This window comes from Papilio polytes, unplaced genomic scaffold (assembly GCF_000836215.1).
Source record: "Papilio polytes unplaced genomic scaffold, Ppol_1.0 DF821044.1, whole genome shotgun sequence".
Lineage (NCBI taxonomy): Eukaryota > Metazoa > Arthropoda > Insecta > Lepidoptera > Papilionidae > Papilio > Papilio polytes.
Genome location: NW_013528160.1, coordinates 478,832 through 492,206, shown reverse-complemented (window position 1 = coordinate 492,206; position 13,375 = coordinate 478,832). Strand labels below are relative to the sequence as shown.

General features: G+C 41.3%; 2 protein-coding genes across 2 annotated transcripts in view; both read left to right on the top strand.

Moving 5' to 3' along the window:
- The first annotated feature begins 1,220 nt into the window (after positions 1-1,220).
- LOC106109889 (UDP-glucuronosyltransferase 2A3-like) lies at positions 1,221-2,829 on the top strand. The gene is made up of 2 exons (XM_013291533.1): positions 1,221-1,323; positions 2,257-2,829. Exons 1-2 carry the CDS (start codon positions 1,262-1,264, stop codon positions 2,528-2,530), a joined length of 336 nt encoding a protein of 111 aa, XP_013146987.1. The 5' UTR covers positions 1,221-1,261; the 3' UTR covers positions 2,531-2,829.
- A 1,239-nt stretch (positions 2,830-4,068) lies between these two features.
- The window catches only part of LOC106109877 (multidrug resistance protein homolog 49-like), a 17,955-nt gene continuing 8,648 nt past the window's right edge, over positions 4,069-13,375 (top strand). The window contains exons 1-10 of the mRNA XM_013291516.1: positions 4,069-5,651; positions 7,893-7,932; positions 8,780-8,976; positions 9,816-9,960; positions 10,046-10,146; positions 10,671-10,842; positions 11,074-11,198; positions 11,793-11,988; positions 12,788-13,012; positions 13,281-13,373. Coding sequence (XP_013146970.1) covers positions 5,410-5,651; positions 7,893-7,932; positions 8,780-8,976; positions 9,816-9,960; positions 10,046-10,146; positions 10,671-10,842; positions 11,074-11,198; positions 11,793-11,988; positions 12,788-13,012; positions 13,281-13,373 — 1,536 coding nt within the window. The 5' untranslated portion in view covers positions 4,069-5,409. The remainder of the gene's footprint in view (positions 5,652-7,892; positions 7,933-8,779; positions 8,977-9,815; positions 9,961-10,045; positions 10,147-10,670; positions 10,843-11,073; positions 11,199-11,792; positions 11,989-12,787; positions 13,013-13,280; positions 13,374-13,375) is intronic.

The window sequence follows — 13,375 nt, the reverse complement described above, 5'->3', positions numbered from 1 at the left end:
CTTCTTTGAGCTCGGTTTGTCTATGGTTTATCAATGTAAAATCCATATTAGAAACACGTTAACATCGCCTAACCATATATTATAACTGCGATTACAAATTGATACACCACCAACACCAAGCAATCGCATTTTCGCAATTGGTCAGAAACGCGGGGAGTAATTCCCGATCTCCGCTATAGGGCTTAATAAATTTTGTAAGGACAGACAGAGTTATAGATGACATTTTAACTTTAGTTTTTACAGGGCTGTCCTCTGAATATTCTGAACTCGATAAAGATGAACTTCCTCTAAATTTTCATGTTTTAAAGACATTAGATATTAAAGCACTACAGAACATCAGAGAATTAAAAACATGCTCAATTATGTAAATTTGCAAATTATAGATTTATATAAAATTGTAAAGTTAAGAAAAAATGTAAAATTATAAGAAACGTCGAAAAATTGGGAATTTTCACATTTGATGTTTCACTAGATTTAATTTCACTTTCACACAAAAAAAAAATGAAAACTCACATTAGTAACGGTGTGAGGGCAGCGCTCACGAACATTCTCGAAGACACGCGTGGCGACGCCTGGCGACTCAGCAAGTCGTATTACAGCACGTCGTCTGCTTCTTACACGTGGTGCGCCCCGAACACGTGGCGTGATGGTGGATAGTAGGTAGCAGAGTTAACCTTTGTGATACCTGATGAAAGGCTTGGGTGGTGCGGGCTCACAGACGAATCTGGAGACTGATCGTCGACCGGTCCAGCAGTAGCGGGTGTTGGGGTGATGCGGGCTCACGCTCAATAGCGGAGGCTTAACGTCGATCACGTAGGACAGCAGTGCGGGCTTAGGCTTACAATCAGCCTAAGGCTTACCGTCGACTACTTTAAAAAGGACTTTCTACCACGGAACCAACAAATATATGGTGCAGACGAGTGGAACGAGTTCGCGACGCCTACACCTAATAGATCCCAGTACTCAGCGATTTTTCCTGGGATCCCACTTCTGACACCAAATTTGTTAGGATGGCGGTTCGTGGGTCCTTTTTAAAAAAAGAAAAAACACACTTTCTACTGCTAATTTTAATTATAAGAAATACAAAGGTATAAACTTACTGCTAATGGCTAACGTACTGCTCTGTTGCGGCATGCGCGTTGCCTTTTTATATAATATTGGAAGGATGGGGGGTATTGATGATCTAGCATTTTCAGCCTGTAAAGACTCGTTCATAACAGTACAAACAGCCATCCATAAAGGATTCGGTTTGAGAGTTGATATGTCTCTTAATATAGCCGAGGATTTGGAGAACACCATACGGGAGATGCTAACTAACACTAGGTGAGTTTATTAGACCCTGGGATCGACGCTGGAGCATTGGAAGCTTTGCAGCAGAACTTAACGGGTTCAGATCAGGGTAGAGTCTTAGTTGCTATCGGATCGTCATGTACGCTAAGTGTACAAATGTTAAGACTGTTTAGCACGGGCGATTGCACCAGTCCGGCCATTTCATTATAGGTGTTGCTAGACCTTATGATAAGAACGACAATAGGGAATATGCATGTTTTTTTTTCTTTTTTTAAACGATTCTACTTGTTATAAAATAACCTGAAAAAAATTGACGCGAAAATATTTAACCATTGAGCTAATAATAATAAAATAAAATTATGACCATTTTCGAGCGACTAAAACGCGACCGGAGTTGTCATGAGACGACTGACGTCAATCGTCTATTCCATTCATAACATACGCTCAGATGTCAATTCGATGTAAAAAAAACAACAAAGTATCACATTGCTTCTAAAGGTCAAAAAGTCGAAAATCGATTCATTTTATTTATTCCTGTTAAAAGTAAGTGGTAATTAGTAATTCTATTCATTATTTTTTTATTTTAAAGTTGGTTTTGGTATCGTGTATACAGTAAAATACTTCAAGAGTTTAATAAGATTTAGAAGAGAGAGTTTAATAAGATTTAGAGAAGTTTAAGAATACTTCAACTTTAATAAGATTCTTGTATTTTTATGTGGTAACGAAAGTGTTTTATTTTATTTTTATCCATTCACCTCCAACCTATGTTTGCTTAAAAATCTGGACAGATTTTCACGAAAGTTTGATTCTATCATTTCTATTTTTCAATATCAATTTTATTAAGATTCTATCAAACTTTCGTGAAAATCTGTATTAAGAGATACGCAAAAAGTGTTATTTGTATAATTAGAAAGCAAACAGTAAAAGGTAAGTGGCAGTAGGAGTACAGTGGTGGTGTGGTGGCAGGTACGCGGAGCGCGCGCGCGAGCTGTCGCGCATGTACCACGAGCGCGTGGCGCCGGCGCGCGCGGAGGTGGCGCACTGGGCGGCGCACGTGGCGGGCACGCGCGGCGCGCCGCACCTGCGCTCGCCCGCGCTGGCGCTGCCCGTCTACCAGAAGCTGTACCTGGACGCGGCGGCGGCGCTGGCGCTGCTGCTGGCCGCCGCCGCGCTCGCGCTGCGCCGCGCGCTCTCGCTCATGCGGAACAAAATCAAAGCGTACACGAAGAAAATCAATTGAATTTTTCCATTTGGAACTGTCCAATGTTTACAGTATCAATGAAGAAGTTGTGAGTGTGGTGGTAAATTCAATACACAATACTCATTTTTAAAAGGGCAAATGTCGGCGAAGAAACCCTTCCCGTCTTTAGAGTTTTTTAAGTTTCATTGTAGTGTTTGCTGAGCGCTCAAGTTCTGTTTTTTACGTATGCTTTAATTGATTCACCTTCGTTTTTTTATTAACATGGAATTTATTTAGTGCGTTTTATTGTTTATTTTATACTTAACTATACGTCTTTCTCTAACTAAGAACTCATTGAAGGAACAAAATGTTGTTTAATTTTTTTATTAGTTTTTTTATATACATATATTATAAGGTGGCAAACGAGCAAGCGGCCACCTGAAACCGCCGAAATGGCAAAGGGACCACTACCCATAGACATCCGCAATTGCAAATGCCATGCCTAACCTTAATCGACTGAGAAGGAGACGCACATACAAAGGAGATTTGCCCTTCATATGCGTCTCCTTTACCGTCAGATCCACTTTTCCTTCCCATTCTTTCCTCTTAAAAAAGGTGGGAAAGGAAGGGGACTGAAACTAGGGCAGCGCACTCATTGAACGAAACGCAGAATTGCTTCCACTTCATGCCTGTCTTCAGTGTGGCCGTGGTATTTCACCGGGCTGGCCGAACTGCAGTGCGAAGATATGAAAGCGCGCTCCGCCACTATTAAAATAGTAGAAGTAGTAGTATATTATAGTTAGATGCTAAGACAGAGGTTGTAATTTAATGTACGTTTTTAATAAAGGAATGAAATAGTGTGTGATTAGTTTTAATTCTCCTAAATACTTAATGGTCGTGGTCATGGTGAGTCTTGCATGAAAAATCTTGCATCAGTAGATTTGTTTTTACGTAGATTACTACTAAGTTAGTACTTGAGGTGATATGTACGTTTAAAGAAGGGGCGAAAGTAAATTTTGAGCTATTAATCTTTACACGGACGAAGTCGTAGGCAACAGCTAGTTGGAAAAATGGAAAAAGTGAGACAATTTTGGAATTTTGTAAGTAGACGGCCCTCGCAGTAATCGGAAGGAATAGGGTGTAATTTTTTTATTATTTTGAATGTATTTTTACTTTTTAATTTACTGTTTTAACTGAATTTACATTTTAATTATATTGTATTTTATATGTTCACTATATTCTAGTGTTTTATTTCTTTTTACTTTGTTATTTAAATTAATTCTAGTCATGAATTAGTTTTAATTGATTTTTAAATGTTTGTTGTTAAATGTTATCATAAATATAAAAACATTGTTAAATTAGGTTTAGAAAGATGTGCTTTAACTTTTAAAAGTAAAGGAATAAAGATGCACGCGCCCCGTTGCTGCGCTGCTCCGCGACTATACTCGTATGTTAGGGGAACGAAATGGCGGCATAAAACCGCCAAAAGAAAGCTGCTATAATGTTATACAGATATTAAAAACTATAAAACCATTTATCTTTATTTAAAATAATATAACAATATAAACTTTGTAATTGTGATCCAATACATTATTTAAATATTTATGGCATGGTTTTAAAATGTAGGAATTCTACTTCTTATGTTCATAATCGGACAGTAGTCAGATGTCAATAATAGTGTGTTGCATAGGCTCGACGACACGACGCCCATATTGGTAGTGCCGAGCGTGGATACATGGAAAAACGGTGTTATTGTTAAGGTTATTTTGTACAAAATGGAAGAAAACATAAGATGTAAAGAAGACTTTATTTTATTTTAAAGCATACCATGGCTTTGACGCTATCTACGTCGATAAAGAAGCAAAAGACGACAGGTAGAAAATACCAAGAAGCCGTTTTGTGTCGTCTCTTGTATGTCGTAAGTAGGGTGAAGTCTCCGACGGAGGCCGGACACGTCATCGCCCTCAATCAACGAATTCGCTATAGTAAATACAAACGAGTTCAAGTAGATTTCGTTACAGCATGATGTGCGCTTCTTTAATCTCGACCAGGAAGACGCGAGCCCGCTCGCTGTTAATCTCCTCTAATCGCTTTTACTCGTAGCGAGGCGCACGCGCGTCCGCGCTGACACTGTCGTCATCATTAGCCACACTTTTGTTACGAGGACTCACACAACAAAGCCTTGAGTGCACATCGATTCCGACAGGAGTTCGACAAAGTCGTGTGAAAGGAAACGAACGAAAACATTTACAGTATGCGTAATAAAGGAAACACCAGACGATCATATAGTATGCATACAGTTTCGATCACCAATAACAACTATGGTACATTTTCTGAAAGGTATAGCGGCACCATGCGTCGCCGTCTTCTTATAACATAAAAGATCCTTGTTCTTGCAAGCTCGCAAGGATCTCCCTACTCCTTCCTATAAATAGATAATTTGAGTGTTCCCGATGTCATTCTGAGCCCCCTCACCCGCTCGCCCGCTCGCTGATGCTACACCGCCGCCATACTATAGACGGGTGAATTACAATTATATCCACCTTCTGATTTCCGTCAATAAAAGGAAGGCGACGAATCTGTAAACGGTTAGGTAGCCCGGTTTACATTATTCCAGTACAGAGATCGAAGGCAACGCTGGTTTACAAATGGAAACCCTTACAGCACATTCCAGAGTGCATGGACAGGTACACTTATAATGCAGTGCTAATTTTAATTTCTATTTCTGGACCGGAATACGATATAATACAGATTCAGGGAGGTGTACACCGCTACACGTCTGCACTTTTCTATCATAAAAAGAATAACCGGACAGGTTACTAGTACTTGACATTTCTTGCTGAAGTCATAAACGACAAATGTAGCGAGATAAGACTGTTTTGTCGTATTAATCCCAATTAATTCTGCAAAAGTCAAATAAAGTTCTTAATCATGTCAATATGTTTGTGGCAGTATATAAAGCGCGTGCGGCAGACAAACGGCTCTGTCGCCTGCAGCTCATCCGTGAGCCCAAGCGTGCAGCCTCGAGCCACGCGCGCTCCTCACCGCGCCCATGTACCCGCGCGCTTGCCAGTGCCGCTGAGAGCCGCATAGCTTGGAGCCTTTCGTTGAGACGGTGCTGTCCTAGTAGCACGTGCCACCGTCACACTTCCCACTATCCCAAAATGGGACTAAAAAAGAAGTAAGTACACAATTATAAATAAGTTGAGTAAAATTAAAACGTACACAAGCAAGCATTATTCTTAACTATTCCTTAATTTTCCATACAATTGAATTTGATTTGCATCAGAAGTAAAACGACGTAGAAATGTGAATATATAAGTAGGGGTACTCTTAAGTCCATGGGTAGAAATGTTTTTTCGTAAAAGTAATGGAATGGTTTTTTTTTTTAATGAAATAAAGTTTTTACAACTAAATGCGATAAACGAACTGTTTATAATGTAGTATGTATATAAAATTTTTGTAGTAAGACTTTTACGACAACAATAGCAATAAGCCGACCGGACAAGCGAGGAGATAGTATGCCATATGTACGGTGTCGCCGTACATACGAAATATAACAACATAGTTAAAAGAGAATGTTGTTGTTTATTCTTATAACTATGGCGATGTGAGGTGGTGAGCACACACGAACGCTGTGGTGATTCTAAGTATACCTGCACGTTTAGTGTGTTCGTCGCGTGCCTTATAATAGTACAAAATGCTTAGTCGGGAAAAACATGAATCGTGCGGTGTTTACACCGTTCATGCTCCCGAGGGCAGAGTTCCCACTTATCATCTAACCAAGCTTCGTATTTTGAGCTATTTATGTGCGGGGATGTTTTATATATACCATATACTTATAATCTGCCCCAGGTTTAGTAAATAATGTGACGACTGCGATCACAAAATTGACGCTTTTTTATATTGTGAGGCAGGAAACAAGCCGCCACTTGAATCCGCCAATATGGCGATGCGACCGCTATCCATAGACATTCGTAATAGCGGATGTGTTGCGTACCCTTAAGAGATGACGGAGAAGACGCACATGAAGAGAATTTTTCCCCCTCCTATGCGTCTCCTCCACGGTTAAATTCACGTTCCCTTCCAATCACATGGGAAGGAAAAGGTAAAAAAAGTCGAGTGTCCGGCACCACATTCATCAGACGAAACGCGGAATTTTTTCCACTTCACGTTTGTCTTCTGTGTGAAGGTGGTATTGCTGGGGGCGAACCGGCCCATTCGTGTGAAGATGTTAAAGGGGGCTTGACCACTGATAAACTACACGGCGCAGCATTCAGAAGGTCATGCAGAACTAATTAGGACACCATTCTTAGCTTACTGCGAAGAAGTGATGGACTTAGCTGCCAAAGCTAATGGATGCACAAATGCCAGACTAACACATTGTATTAAAGAAACAAAAAAAATAGTGAAATGCATAAAACTTAGTTATAAAGTTATTTAATTGTAAGTCAGGAAATAGTAGTTAAGTTAATGGTAGTTAGTAGTACATATGTACATTTAGATACAGGTTATTTGTAACGAAATGAAATATTTGCGTATGTTGTACATATTTTGTAATGTAGGGGTGTGAATGAAACGGCGCGGCGCGGCGGTTGGCACTGGACTGATTTATTATTCCTCAACTGACGGTACATTATATTAAGATACCCTCATAAACACGACATTATCTCTCCCTTTAAAAAAACACAAAATACATACAACATAAAAAACAATTAGGACATTACAAGAAACATCATTATGATAAACACATAAACACAAAAAAAAATAGAAAAATTAAACAAGTCAAGTGAAACATCAAAACATCCACATTATATATTATATATTGCAGTTAAATTATTAAAACATTTTGATACAAAGGTACTCATAAGAAATAATTACACAAAATTTAAAAGTCACTGAATATGTATGAGACAAAATTAGCTAACAAAAAAAAACATGTATACAAAGTTAAAGAAAAAAAATGAAACGACCCGACCTTTGGCAGTTCGTCCATTACGCTCTAACCTAACGCCTGATATCCCGGTCCGGCATATCATATGTATAGCAAGAAAACATCTTCCTAGGTACCATAGTTGCTGCTTCAGCAATAGTAGCAGGGGCTACTAGGGCTCCACGGGAAACAAAAAAAAATATTGCGGAGAATATTGCTCAATACTAACGTAGGATTATGGATCAAATTTTATGGCGGCCGCTAATCCGCGCTCGTACTCTTTACTGCACATAATTAACTAATGTGTCGTAACGTGACGACATACATACATATACAGCACCGCGGCCGCCTGTCGCCCGCAAACAAGTCGCAAAGATTATATGTAATAATCGTATATCTGTATGGGATAACTTGACACCGCGCACCGCGCACCGCACACCGCCCGCCCCTGGCCCAGGCCTACTTATAGCAACAAACACTTTATTGCAGGTCGCGGGGGACAGAGGACACCGTCTCATACTTTGAAATTGTAAGTTGTCAAATGCAAATTTCATTATATTATTGTAATAATCATCAGCTCACTATAACTACGTCCCCCGGACGGACTTGTCCATTGTCAATCACGCTGGGGCAGTGCGAATTGGTTGACTTCATACATATCCATGATTTCTTCGCTGATATGTGCGTAGCTTGTACATACATTGGATTCATATAAATGTTATGAAATACGAAAATCGTAGAATAATGTGTTTTTATACATGGAGTGATCGAGGCCAGGACCCGCAGATTACACGGGCTTAGTTCAGGGGAACTTGCACACCAATCGACATGAATGTTTGGCAGTTTCCATTGTTTCGTAGGAGCATTCATATCTACGAGTATTTACATTATTGAAGTTTCTAGCGGGCGATTGCCCTCTCTCACTTCTTTTACCACCTTGAGTACTACCCTTGGCGCTGTCTATACATTTGTGTACATGTTGCTGTGTCGAGTGTGCACTCACAGTGCAATGTGTAAAACATTGCACTGTGAGAGTCAATATTTTATCGCAATAAACGCCCTCGATTGTCCACATAATATATGCCTTATAGCGTAAGCTTACACATAAAACATTTCCTTGAAAAATAATTAAGTAAATGTATGTAAACATGTTTAAGTACGCCAAACGCCTAAAGTGTAGTAGGAATTTGTACTTCAAAAAGAAATGATGATAACTTAGTGAACAATGAAAATAACGGAGTGCCAGTTTTGAGTACTGGTTGGCTGTGGACGCCACACCACAGAACGACATGGCACGGTAGGGCATGGCTCGGCTCGCCGCGCGCTTGCCGGGCACTAAGGCCAGCGAGACTGAGCGCTTTTGAGTGCCGGCGCAGTACAAGTACGGACGATGGTACGAGCTGCTGGCGACCGCGGTGGGCGTGCTGCTGGGCCTGCTGAGCGGCGGCGGCCTGTGCTACAACCTGGCGCAGTTCGGCGAGCTCACCACGGCTTTCGTGGACCGCACCGCCAACCAGCACCAGCTCTCCGCCTACTTGCCTTTAACTACATTATTTGGCGGCGGCAGAAGACTGTAAGTATAAGTATATCGTTCTACTGTGATTATTACTCTTTTTTATATATTAAGGTGGCAAACGAACTAGCCAGGCCACCTGAATTCGCCGAGATAGCGAAGCAAGCGCTGTCCATAGACATCCGCGATTGCATAAGCGTTGCCTACCTTAATCAACGGAGAGGGAGACGCACATAAAGAGGATATTTCCCCTTCGTATGCGTCTCCTCCACCGTCAAATCAACTTTTCCTTCCCATTCTATCCGTATAAGAAAATCGTAGGAAGGGAAAGGGACTAAAAATACTGTAAAACATGGACACACTCTTATTTGTGTGAGAGCAATATTACAATCGATCAAATATTATGATAATAATAATAACCATTTAATTCAGATATCAAGGATCCATAAGGTGTTAGTGTAAACTTACAAACTAGTGTTAGTAGAAAATTAACATAATTAATATAAATTACAACAAACTCACAATTGATTACACTCGCCTACATGTAAGTGTGTCCAACGAGCCAGCGTCGCCGAGTCCCATCTGTCCATCAGCGCACTCAGGATGCAGGATTATACTTTTATACGGATTATCATTATTTCTTCTGCCTTTATTTTTATCTATTTCTTCTCAAATCGTCTGGGCATCTTCAGCTAGAATGCATTCATCTGACTTCGTTTAAGTAAAAAAGTGAGGTAGCGACGATTCCTCATCGCCTGTCTAGATCTTCGAAATGTTATCAATACGATCTGCGGCAGAGACGCGCGGGGATGATAAGAAGACATAAAATGAGTGGAGTCCAGCAGTCTAGCAGTCCAGCAGATTAGCAGTGTAGCGACACTCACCTCACCTATCTGCAGGGTTAACGCATCGTACGAGGAGAACATGGCCGCTCTGGAGGAAGACGCGCGCGCGAGCTGCATCGGTTGCTTCGTGGCAATCATCATCTCCCTGGTGCTGTGCAACGCCTCCATCGCGCTGCTCGCCTGGAGCTCCGCTAGGCAGGTAGAAACATTAATATTAGTGCCATTGACTTTACATACCCGAAGACAGATAAAACAAAATGTTTCTTTTCTCGTTTGTACTGTAGATAACAAGAATACGAATGCTCTTCCTGGAGGCGGTGATGCGGCAGGACATGGCGTGGTTCGACCTCGACACCGACTTCAACCTGGCCTCCAAGATGTCCGAGTGCGTTGCTTAATCCGAACCTTCTAAACATTTTATCCGAATTAACTATGCATGCAAATAACTTTGTTCCATTTATTTCAATGTAAAGATATTATTTAAAAAGAATAATCATTTGTTGAAAAAAAAAATTATGTAGATTCGATAGTTTGGTGTACGCAAGCCAAGAAAACAAAATTGTCCTGTTTTTAACAGACTTGTTCGTATTGTTAACTAACTCAAAAACTATTTTTTAGGTTGTCATTTTAAAAAATGAGACCACGTGGCAACTTATAAAACTATATGAAAATCTGTGTGAAATCGAAATCGTGTGAAAAAGAATCTAAAACTGTATGACCAGGGGCGGAGTTATGAAATAACGAAAAATAATGAAAAAAACATACAAACAAATTGAGAACCTGCTACTTTTTAAAGTCTGTTGAAAATTGCATGTACTATGTATGTGGCCTTTATTTTTAAAGTTTTAGAGCCTAGAGCAGATCATAGAGTAATACACTTTGATTAAAGAAGAATGTTTATTTAATGAGGAACCTGATGAAGCTGAAGGAGGGCATGGGCGACAAGCTGGGCGTGATCGCCAACCTGGTAGGCACCAGCGTGCTCTGTATCTGCCAGTCGCTGAGCGCCGGCTGGCAGCTCACGTTGGCCTGCATCACCGTCATCCCATTCGCTGTCGCCGCCTCCGTCATCTTATCTAACGTAAGTATCCATTCTTGGCGACTTATTGCTGCTCCATTCACATTCACACATTTACTCTCAAACACGACACACAAAGACCCCGCCGCTTCACACGAGAACACTGTGGTTCAATAATAGTTAGTCACTAATAAAATATTTCTTCTAATTACGAATCGCAAACTGAACTCACCTCCTCGTACACATAGTAGCACATAATGAAGCAGTCGACAAGGATGCGTTGTGTGATTGCAGTACCAAACGCGTTCGCTGGCGCGGGAGATGGCCTCCTACAGTCGCGCCGGCAAGCACGCCGAGGAGGTGCTCAAGTCGGTTCGCACCGTCATCGCTTTCGCCGGCGAGCGAATCGAGAGCGACAGGTAGGACATGCCTTCGGAAAATGCGTATTTACATTTGTTAGACAACGGCCTGGTTACGATTGAAATAACATGATTCCTTAATCTCAGATAAATTCTATGATAAAAGAACACAAACGCTAGTCTGTCAATGTTTGGACTTGCCGCTGGTAAATAAAACCACGTAATGCTGGTTAAAAACGGATGATTATACTTATTTCTCTTAAACACCTGACCAAGCCTGAGTCCTTTTTATTTACCAATCTTGTTTTATTAAATCTGTCTGTTCTGATTACTATGTTCTAATTAACTACTCGTACTCGTACATTGTTCCTAGACTTATGAATTTCTTGCTACCGTCGCAGTTTTTGCTTTTGATATTGGCTGCTACACAAGATACAGACTATTAAGAAATCTGATCTTTTAAATTAAATTTAAATATTGCAATCATGAAATTTTCAAAGACTTCACATTTTGCTGATTGTGCAATATTGTAAGAGCACATACACATTCTACACTTGGCTACAGTTGTTAGTTCGAACACAACTGTTGCGAAATTACGTAGACGAGCAAAATTTATTTTTGTTGAATGTTAATAATTGAAGTGGAGCGAGACAGGTACTTGGCGCTGCTGACGCCGGCGGAGCGCGCGGGCCGGCGGCGCGGGCTGCTGACGGGCGTGGGCACCGGCGTGCACTGGCTGCTCACGTACGGCATGGACGGCATCTGCCTGGCGTACGGCACGCGCCTGGTGCTGGCGGACCTCGACACTCCCGCCGAGCACAGGAAGTACGTCATCGGCGTCTTGTTCAGTGTGAGTCCACTTCTATATTTACTTAAGTATTGTATATTATATACTAGCTGTAGACCGCGACTTCGTCTGCGTGAAATTTGAAAGTTCAAAGCTTACGTTCGCCCCTTTTTTCAACCTGTAGCCAAAAGTATTAACTTAGTAGTAATCTACTCATTTCCAAACATTTTACACAAAGTGTACGGTGTAAACAGCGCACAATTCATCTTTTTCCCGACTAAGCATTTTGTACAAACAATCTGTGAGTGAGGGACACGCAACTACCTCTCAGCGTCTGCGCCGTTGCGTACAGTATTCATCATCCACTTGCCCTTATCCCTTACGGAGGGTCGGCACAGTATGTGCTGCTCTTCTATACCTCTGTATCAGCCGTCATATCTGAATCCACTCCTTTCTTAAGCCTATCCTCTTTCACACAATCCATCCGTCGCGAACAGTATTATAACAATTGATTTGTTTTTTGAGATAGATCAACAGAACATTTTTTATACATAATGCAATAAATAGCATGCAGATAATTTGTCCTAATTATAGGTTTACATGACATACAGAGAAAAACAACAAGTAACGTTTTTAATTGTATAGGTACAAAACCTTAATTTTTGTAATAAGATTTTTGAATAAATGTAACTAAAATTGATCGCAAATTAACAAGCGTTACTATTGCAATACTTCGATAAATCATCATTCAATCATTTATCATCAATTTATATTTATCGAACAATAATAATAGTTTTGCAGGTTATAGTTAGCAATCGATGGCGAAGCGACTAATAAGAGAATGCACTCACGCGTTTTGCAGATTCTGATGAACGTGTACATGGCGACGCAGTCGGTGACGTTTTGCGCGCCGCTGGCGGAGGTGTTCGCGGCGGCGCGCGGCGCGGCGGCCAGCGTGTTCGCGCTGCTGGAGCGGCGGCCGGCCATCGACTGCCTGGCCGCCGGCGGCGCGCAGCCCGCCAGCCTCGCCGGCGACATCCGGCTCGAAAGCGTGCACTTCAGCTACCCCGCGCGACCGGACGTCAAGGTCAACCTTATCATTTTATAAAGTAACTATTGTACTCGTATCATCTGTCATATAATATGTCATATGAGTCACTTGAAACTATAAAAAATTCAAACCAGCAAGCGGTCCGACCGACGACGACCGACGGCCATAGAGATCCGCATTAGCAGATGTGTTGCCTTTCTTTAATCATCACAAGAGGGGACGCAAAGTAAATGGATATTTCCCCTATCTACTAAGCGTCCCAATTTTTTAACAAACGAATTACAATGCACAATGTATTATACAGATTCTGCAAGGATTTTCGCTACATGTGAAGGCGGGAGAGTGCGTGGCACTGGTGGGCTCCTCGGGTTGCGGCAAGAGCACCGTGCTGCAGCTGGT